Below are 9,932 nucleotides of genomic sequence, written 5' to 3'. Positions count from 1 at the left end.
CCATTCCTCACTAGAAAGGTCTGGGGGCCCACAAGTTCTTCCCCAAACAAAGGCCAAAACACTTCCCTTCCACCGATACAGTTATTTACTTGGCCGAAATAATTCTCACAATGAATAACTTCTCCTTCAACTCCATTCACCTTCTCCGGATCAAAAGTGTAGCTATCAGAACTTGTGTGAGCCTATGCCTGCCTTTTTCTGGGAAACACAGAACATCCCACATTTAAATCCTACTCAGGCTCCTGTCTCAAATCTTTCTCTGCTACAATGATCAATGTATTGGTCTACTTGTTGCACTCACTAGAACTCAAAAAATTCATTAACTTGTTTCTGTTGCACAGGCGTGGCAGTGGAACAAACCCAAGTGCTGAGCACGGGCACGGAGGCCAAGTTGGGAGGCATTACAGTCATAGTAAGCATGGAATGGGTGCCAAGGGAGTCTTTACCCAGAGTCTTGGTTTTAATAGAGAATTCAGGAATGATGCTAGACTTAGAACTGGTAGTCCTAAGAATGGGCTGAGGAATGAGGTTATTCATACATGAATCAGCCAACAAACTGGCACCTCCTTGTTGTGGTCACAGGATTTTTATGAGCAAACACAGGGAAATCTGTAGATGCTGGAAATTCAAACAACATACACAAAATGCTGGTGGAACACAGCAGGCCAGGCAGCATCTGTTAGGAGTAGCACTATCGATGGTTCAGGGGTCTCAGCCCAAAATGTCAACAGTGCTTCTCCTTATAGATGCTAACTGACCTGCTGTGTTACACCAGCATTTTGTGTGAGTGTTGACAGGATTTTTATACTGCATGTGCTGATGGAAAGCAGGTGTTTGTAGTTAGTGGAACCTGGGAATGATTGGGAACTAAACGATGTGATTGAGGCCCAATTCCTGAGGAAGATAGCCAGGTGCCAGAAGGGACCATGACAATTGCTAATTTGCACCCAGTTCTCACCATGACAACTATTTCCAGATCTCATTTAACAAAACACATCAGCTACTAGCCCAGTCGCCCACTACTATCCTACCATCACCTTGCACCCTGCTCCTTTAAGGATTATGTTCCAGTCCCTCAGTACTCCTCTGTTATATCGGCTCTGATGATATGATTTTCCTCAAAGTGCCTTGGAGGTGTCTTCCTTTCACCTGAACAATGCCTTCCTCTCTTCCATAGTTGACAGAGCCCTCAACCAGTTTCCCACCATCTTTAATCTCACTATCTGCCTCTTTGCCAATGCAAGGATAAAATTCTACCGATCTTCACTTTCAATACCACTAGTCTCCACACTCAATAAGCCCTCCTTTGTAACTTCTAATACCTTCATGCATATTCCATCACTGGGTGTATCGTCCTTTCCCTTCCCCTTTCAGAAGTCAGAAAAAAACATTACTTGCAAAGCTCTTAGCCTGTCTTTGGATCAACAAATACACTGGACGACTAGAGAAGCAGAAGTAGATTTTCTTTCAGAATGAGTTTGGTGAAAGTGTGCAGGGAAGGTTTGGGGCTTCTCTATTTTAGAGAACTTTGATTCATTCATTGGAATTAGTCTTGCAAGTCTAAACTGTTTCAGATTTCTCCTTGGTCACAACATTGAAAGCTTAGGATTGTTATATAGAAAGAGAATGATATATTCGGAAATTAAGGACCTGATTTAGAGGAAGGTTGATTTTGATGAGATAACACATGGCACAAGTGGACCAGGTGCAGCTACTTGTGCTTTAGTCTACATGGGATCAAAAATGAAATTGTGAAAGCTTGGGGTCAACTTGTTACCATAATAGAGAAGGGTAAGACAACAAGTCAAAGGAACCCCAGATGCCAAGGAATATCAAGGGTTCAAAATAAAGGTTTTTAAAAAAAGATAAGATTTGGCAAGTTTAGAAAACTGATACCAAGAGAGGATGTAAGAGAATATACAATATGTGGTAAAGAAATCAATTTGGAAGGTGAACAAAGAGCAAAAAATGTCTCTGGAAAATCCCAAAGCATTTATAAGTACTCTAAGGACAAGATAGAAATCAGGGAAGAAGAGTCCAGTTGGTACCAAAGTAGTAATCTCTGTCTGGAGCTAGAGGATGTAGTCAAGGCCTTAAGTAAGTACTTCTCATCATATTCATGATGAAGAAATACTTAACAGCTAGAGGATTCAAGGAAAGGTACAGTGGAATTCTAAACAAATAGCCATCAAAAAGATGGTGGAATTAGATAGTAAGCTGTAAGATGGATAAATTCTCATATCCTGATGTCTGTTATATGCTATGGAAGGCAAAAGAGGAGATTGCTGGGCTCTGACAGAAATTTTCAAATCTTCTCCAGCCAAAGGAGAGATGCCATATGACTGCAGGCCAACAAATATAAAAGAGGCCAGGCATTAAAGCCAGTGACTCCAAAGGTTAGGTTTATTTGCCACATGCAATGAAATGCACCGTTTCTATCAACAACCAACCCAGTCCAAAGACGTGCTGGGGGCAGCCCACAAGTGTTGACGTGCTTCCAGTGCCAGCGTAGCATGCCCATAATTCACCACCCCTTACTGTCTGGTTTGGAATGTGGGAGGAAACTGGAGCTCCTGGAGGAAGCACGCTCGGTCACGGGGAGAACGTACAAACTCCTTACAGACAGCAGCGAGAATCAAACACCCGACTGGTGATTGCTGGCACTGTGAAGCATTGTGCCAACTGCTAGGCTAACATGATGACTCTAAAATCAATGTTAGGGAAATTATTTTTTTTAAATCTGAGGCAAAGCATTAATCAGCACTAGCAGAGAAAGGGAATGATTAGGGATAGTCAGCATGGGCTTTATTGTGAGAGTGGGGTGCAATTTATATCTGACTAATTTGATTGAATTCTTCATGGAGGTCACTAAGTATACCACTGTATACCATTATATAACACATTGACTACAGTAAGACAAGGTAGGCTGCTTAAAAAGATACTGTAAGAGCTCATGTAACCAAATAAGAGACCAAGGAACTGATTATAGACTTCAGGAGAGGGAAACCAGAGTTCCATATGCAAGTCCTCATCAGAGGAAGAGAGGGTTAGCAATTTCAAATTCCTAGGAGTTACAATTTCAGGGGACCTGTCCTGGGCCCAGCATGTAAATCCAATTACAAAAAAAAAGCAAGGCATGCCTCTGCTTTCTTAGGCATTTCCGGAGATTTGGCATGACATCTGAAACTTTGACATAGTGGAGAGTATATTGACTGGCTGCATCACAGCCTACTATGGAAACATGAATGTCCGTAAATGGAAAATCCTACAAAAAGTAGTGGATTTGGCCCAGCATATCGTGAGTAAAGTCCTCCCAACCATTGAGTGCATCTACTTTAAATACTATGATAGAAAAGCTCCATCCATCATCTGGGTTCCCCAAAACCCAGGTCATGCTCTCTTCTTGCAATTGCCATCAGGCAGAAGGTACAAGATTCACACCACCAAGTTCAAAGACATTTACTATCCCTCAACCATTAGGCTTTTGACAAAAGGAGATAACTTCACTCAATTTTACTTGACCCATCATCGAAATGTTCCCACAACCAATGGACTCACTTTCGAGGATACTTCATCTCATGTTCTCGTTATTTATTGCTATTTATTTATATTTGCATTTGCATAGTTTGTTATCTTCTTCACTCTGGTTGAATACCTAGTTGGGCAGTGTTTCATTGATCCTGTCATAGTTACTTTTCTATAGATTTGTTGAGTATGTTGCTGTGTGCCAAATCAAAGGTGGGGATAAATCAGCTTACAGGAAGGAGGTAGAATATTTGGCCGAGTTTTATGCCTCATTCCTGACTTCTGAGGAACCCCTGGATCACGAAATGACCACGATTCAACAGTGCCAAATGAAGGCAAACCAGCCCAGCTGAGGAAACCACCCTGGTCAACTAGTGAGCTATCGGCTCTGTTTGGGTGCTGTATGATTCTTTGACGGTAATATTAATGAACAGGTTCCAGTTTATAAAATCCAGTCTAGGAACTTGCTCTAGAATCCTGAATGTGATACAGCTGACAAAATTTTCTCACAGTACTGATCTGCCGAATTATCCTACCTATTCTTTCTGGCTGCATTCCACCTTACCCACACAAACTGCATCGGATGTCCTTCTGATTCCAGACCATTTCAATTTCTCTCCCTACACACCACGTCACACAACACAGCCCCCACCCCACCACCGCCACCAGGCATGGACCACCCCCTCCCCGTTCCCAGACTGCTTTGCTCCACACCTGCGCCTAAACAAACTTCTCTCAGTTTTGAGGCCCACATGTGAGGGGAAGATCCACCATTAGTACAGGCGGCTCATTTTAACTAATCTGGATTTTAAATTATCCGTGTGTTTTTTTTTCAATCAGTTATTAGTCACTGAAGAATACATATAGGAACAAAATAAAATCACTTAAAGTTTACTTTCTAAATAAATACGTTAATATTGATCACTGCAATACAGTATTGTCAATCCCAGGTTCAATGCGAGGTACGTCCGAACAGCATCATAACAGAAAATACACGCATTGCCAACATTTTTTTTTTGCTTTTATTTCAGATTTCTAGCTTCTGCATGTTTGTTAGCTTTCTCCGCAGCTCGTGACTGTGACTTTTGGACTGTTGTCGGTTAAGGTCTATTTTTTACTGATATTCTAAGCGACGACGTGTATTTTTGCTTTTCGTTTCCTTCCAATCGCCTGGCAAAATATTTACCAATTACGCAATGGTGTCAAAACCACAGGGAAGAACTTTCACACACCCTTTAAACTGAAAACTTCCGCCCTGTGCCAGGAAAAAAAGGTTACTGGGATCAGTTGTCGCGCCGCTTAGGTCAGGCTGGACACTAAGGCGAGTTCTCTGTGGTACCAATGGCTACGAAGTTGCCGACTCGGGAAGAGTGTGAAAACTGGAGATGTTGGGAACTTGCAGAGTACCTACGACTGGTAAGACAGAAGTTTCTCTCAATTTAAAGAAACAAAACGAGTTCCAGATAGATTCCCTTAAATGAGCGCTAAAACCACGGCGTAATTTTATATAAAACTATGTGTTTGTACAATACTGCCCCTGTTCGCCTGCAAAATCTTGAGATGGTTGTATTTAAGAAAATGGAGTAAAATTGAAGTATAGTCTTGACATTCCAAAGAACCCAGGAAGTTTTGCAAGGCTGCGCGGCTGCTCGGTAACAACTGATCAACTTAACAGACAAACTAGCCTTGTTACAGATGAAGCAAAACGCTAGCTGACAATGTGCATTCAATTCCATGAAGTGGTAACTTAAAGTGAATCTGTTGATTATGTAAAATTGTTTCGTAACAGTTTTACCTTATGATTAAATGTGATTTTATTTTGTAATCTTTTAACTAGTTGATGCTTGAAGTTAACTGCTTCCTAAATCTGTCTTTCTACAGAATAATTTATATGATGCTGCCAAGGTTGTGGAGAAGCAGCGAATATCTGGTGCAATATTTTTGGTAAGTGAATGGATGGCTCCTTGCTTTCTTTCATGAAGAAGTGATATCTTACCTCTTAGGAATATAGGACTCTGACATTGATGGGTGGAGTCTTAAACATTCACGTGTCCTATAGATTGAAAAGTATCCAATCTAATACAAAATCTCATAGATTACAATTATATAATACAATAGAATGCAGCTGAGCAGATAAGAACTGCATCAACCTTTGGTATATAAAAAAAACCTCACACTTCCTAGTAAAAAGAGCCAACCAAAGGGTTAAGTATTTTTTTAATGTTTTACATTGGTTGTTTACCACGTGGCTTTCTCTAAATTTTGAACTCAAGGAGACATCCTTCCAACCTTTATGCAAGCAGTGTGGGTTGTTGGTCACCAATCGTAGAGTAGAAGCCAATGTGCAGGAAAATGGAAGATGTTGCAGGATACCGTTGCCGAAAATGTCTTCAACAGGACATATATTTTCTTGTGTGTATACAGTACCATGCAAAAGTCTTAGGCTCATGTAAAAAAATCAGTAAAGCAAAGATACTTTCAAAAGTAAAGAAATGAAAAGTTTATGAACTCCAAAAAAAACTATAAAGAGCGGTACACAGTAAAAAAAAACACTAAAACAAATCAATATTTTGTGTAACTACCCTTTGCCTTTAAAACTGCATGAATTCTCTTAGGTACACTCTCATGCCGTTTTCTAAGAAAATCAGCTGGTAGGTTGTCCCAAGCACCTTGGAGAACTTGACACAGCTTTTCTACAGACTTCAGCCGTCTTGCTTGTTTCTGTTTCCCAGGTAACCCCAGCCTGACTTGATAATGTTGAGATCAGGGCTCTGTGGAGGCCATACTATCAGAAACCATATAAATTTGGGGTCCATGGACCCCTTGGTTAATGGTAAGGGTCCATGATATAAATAAGGTTGGCAACCCCTGACTAGGAGGGCTAAGACTTGTGCACAGTACTGTATATATACTCGGATTTGCCCATTCCCAGTTGCCTTTGAGAAAGTCATGTTTAACTGCCTCCCTGAACCACGGTAAACTTTGTGATACGGGTATACCCACAATATTACTAGATCAAAGATTTTGACCCAGCAACAGTGAAAGAACAAGCAATATTTTTGACATATCAGGATGGTATGTGGTTTGGAGGCAACACTCATTTGGTATGCTGGTTGGTGGTGTAGTGGCATCACCAGACTTCGAGGCGAATGGTCCTGAGTTCAAATCTGGCCGGTTCCTTGCATGCTTTCCATCTGTGCTGGGTTGAGGGTCAAGCCAGCAACTTGGCCGTGGGGGTTGGGGGGGGGAGAACAATCAAAATGCTATGGAAATGGCAAAAGTGCGTCCAGATATGCCACAAGGGGTGAAAAGGAACAACTCGGTAGTGGTTCCATGCTTTTTCTGCCCTTGTCCTTCTAACTGGTGGTTGTTGTGAGTTGGAAGGTGTTGTCTGAGGAGTTTTGGTGTGCTGCTACGGTCCATCCCGTAGCTGATACAAACTACTGCTACAGTGAAACTGTGGTCGAGTGGGTGAAATAAAGGTGATGGAGGAAATGGCAGAATAGAATGGAGTCCTTATGAAAAGCAGAGTGTGAGGAAGTAGAGTTGATATAGCTGTGAGGTTCTTTGAGTTGGTTTGTCATTCAACAGTCCATGAGAAAAAGACAGGAAGGTCTGAGAAGAGAAGGTAGACCACATCAAGATGAAATCCGGGTATATACTGAAATTAAGTAATAATGTGTTTGAGTCACATTTGAGTATAGGAAGAAGTTGTCATTGATAACAAAATGGGTGAGGTGGTCCAAGGAGGACTGAAATAAGGACTATTCCAGATATCCCACAGAGTGCCAGCTATAGCTGGAGTCAACATCAAGAACCACTTGAACTTCAAGTAATGAAATGTACCTGCAATTCAAAACAAAAGGCTAACCACACTAACATGTTTCTCTTTTCCTCAGCAATTAGAGCTGTAAAAATAAATATTTTCATGGCCATTTCAACATCTATATCAGGACAATAAAACAAATTGCCCTTCCAGCTGCAGGAACAATACCATTTGGGCCAGCATGCTTAGGTCAGTTTTAGGGTAGTTGTATAAATTAGGCCTAATTGCCCCTTGCTTTTTTCAGGTTAGCCCTGTTTATTTTCATTCCTCTAACTTTAGAAGGCTGTTAATTCAGTACATCTGCCATTGAAATGAATCTTGACCATTTGTAGCAGATCCATAGAAACAAGAATAAGTGATGAAATTGGAAGATATAGGGTTCATGAGGTGGTCAAACTGTCCTCAAGAATAATAATTCTGAGGATGCATTACTTCAGTAGAAAAAGTATACAAGAACAAAAGGTATATTGGTGATACAATGCAATTCCATTACCTGTCTGCATTTAGCAAAAAGTGCCAGTTAATGTCAAAGTTTACCAGTGGTGTCTAAAAACATTTGTAATTTGGCCAGCATTTTATGAACCATAAAAAGCAAATGTGGCCTTGGAGAAAAGTGTGGAAAACAAGTGCTGGTAGTAGACTTTGAGGCCAAGCCTTAGATATGTATTTCTGGCAACGTTTCCAAAAACACAAGTATGACCCCATGATGCAAGTGCGATTAAATGGTGAAAAAGATCAAGTAGATCTCCAGAAAACACAGGGAGGTGCACGTTATGGAAGAATAAAAGGCAAATAATCGGAAACAGTGGGATCTGAACATGCACCAATTTTTGAAGGTCTTGAGGCAGTTTCAGAAAGGTGTTGATGAAATATATGGGATGCTAGGTTTCATAGTGAGCAAAAGCCAGGACATTATGTTTGATCTTTGTACAACAGTGTTTAAAATATTGTATCCAATTCCAGTCATCACACTTTAGCAGAATGCAAAGGACGAGAAAGGTGCAGTAAAGGTTTATGGGAATAATTCCAGGAATTATGAATATTGGTTATGACGTTGACTGAAGAATTTGGGATTGTTCTTCCTGGAGCTGAGGTGGTTTTTGCTAAATTTAATAAACATGAACACAATGAACAATGATGAAATATTAGGGAAAATATGAACTCATTATAATAATGCAGGACAATCAAAACCAGACAAACTGTTGAAGAATGCAGGAGTAACATGAGGGAATTATTTTTGTGTGCTGCCAGTAATAGTTTGGAATATACTTCCTGACAATGTGTTAGATGCCCATTTAGTTATGGCTTCCAAAGAGAATTGGATTGATAAATGAAGGTAAATAATTTGCAAGTCAATGTGGATATAGCAGGGGGATAGGATTGACTATTTACAATATTCCAGCACAGAATTGATGGGCCAGATATCCTTGTGTATTACTATGACCCTATCATTCAATGTCCAAACTGCTTTGCTCAGTGATCTCAGAGACTCCTCTTACTTTTAATGGTTTTACTATTTCCTTTATGTATATCTGTCCTTCATTGACCATAAATTAATCAACTGATAGTATGTTTTTCTAATTTTTCTATTCATATCCTGCCAGTTGAGATATCAGCTCAAGTTCAGGGGTATGCTGCCAATTCCTGCTTGCTTCCTTTTTGCAGGAATTAGCACACATTGCCCCTTATCTTCTGATGCAACAGTGTAGCATTGTGAGTATGATAATGAAACTTCTTTCAGTGCAGAACTGGTCTTCATGAACAAGCAAATACTTCCAGCCTTCTAAAGGCCAGTTATGTTTACACTAGACAAGATATCATGTATGTCATGCTTTGGGCTGCTTTGTTAAAATCATACACTAAACGTACAAAGCAGTAATGTAACGTTATGTACATGTTACAGTTGATATGATTTCTGTTTAAGTATCATTACAGTGTTAACCCATTCACTAAGACATGTACCTAATGTGATAGCATGAACTTTCAGTCAGTTTCCTATCCCAGTGTGAGTTTGTAAAAGCCTCTCTTCAAAAAAAAATGGACACCAAGAGGTCATCAACATTAAGACGTGAAATTAGTTGCTTAATGTCCACAGATTGTTAAATTGGTCATTTATAATTCTGTTCAAGTCAAATGCCCATTTGAAATTCCTGTTCTTTGCCTATAGACCTTCCCTCCTTCATGATGCTATCCCTGATACTTAATAATTTAGAAGTCTTTTTTTCAGAAAACAAATTAGAAATGGTTAAACCACCTGTCTGGTAGAAATGGGCCAAATATATTTTAACCTTAATTTAGAGCAAAGATCAAGCCATCAGATAGTGATTCAACTCTACTCTTTTGTGGGTGAACCCTTGAGCATTTTCTTTTCCATTTTTCACTTGTGCAGCCATTGAACTTAGCTTATCTTGCTCAATGATAAAAAGCTGGTTTATTTTGCAGCATTCTCAAAAATAACATAGCGGATCTTTTTTAAACTCCTGTGGTGTCTCTCATAACGGCAAAAGCAGAAAATGCTGTAACAATGTGGTCACTTCAAAATTCATTTCCTTTCAGGTGAACTTCTCATTACAAAAGCAAC

General features: G+C 40.0%; 1 protein-coding gene across 2 annotated transcripts in view; it reads left to right on the top strand.

Annotated features, from left to right (window-relative positions):
* The first annotated feature begins 4,796 nt into the window (after positions 1-4,796).
* The window catches only part of blnk (B cell linker), a 208,435-nt gene continuing 203,299 nt past the window's right edge, over positions 4,797-9,932 (top strand). Inside the window, exons 1-2 of one of the 2 annotated variants that reach the window (XM_059947616.1) lie at positions 4,797-4,941; positions 5,407-5,469. In XM_059947616.1, coding sequence (XP_059803599.1) covers positions 4,867-4,941; positions 5,407-5,469 — 138 coding nt within the window. In that variant the 5' untranslated portion in view covers positions 4,797-4,866. The remainder of the gene's footprint in view (positions 4,942-5,406; positions 5,470-9,932) is intronic. The other variant, XM_059947617.1, reaches the window with a different exon arrangement.

The sequence above is a fragment of the Hypanus sabinus genome, chromosome 22 (genome assembly GCF_030144855.1).
Source record: "Hypanus sabinus isolate sHypSab1 chromosome 22, sHypSab1.hap1, whole genome shotgun sequence".
Classification (NCBI taxonomy): domain Eukaryota; kingdom Metazoa; phylum Chordata; class Chondrichthyes; order Myliobatiformes; family Dasyatidae; genus Hypanus; species Hypanus sabinus.
The sequence above is the reverse complement of the archived record's forward strand: the minus strand, read 5'-3'. Positions and strand labels throughout refer to the sequence as shown.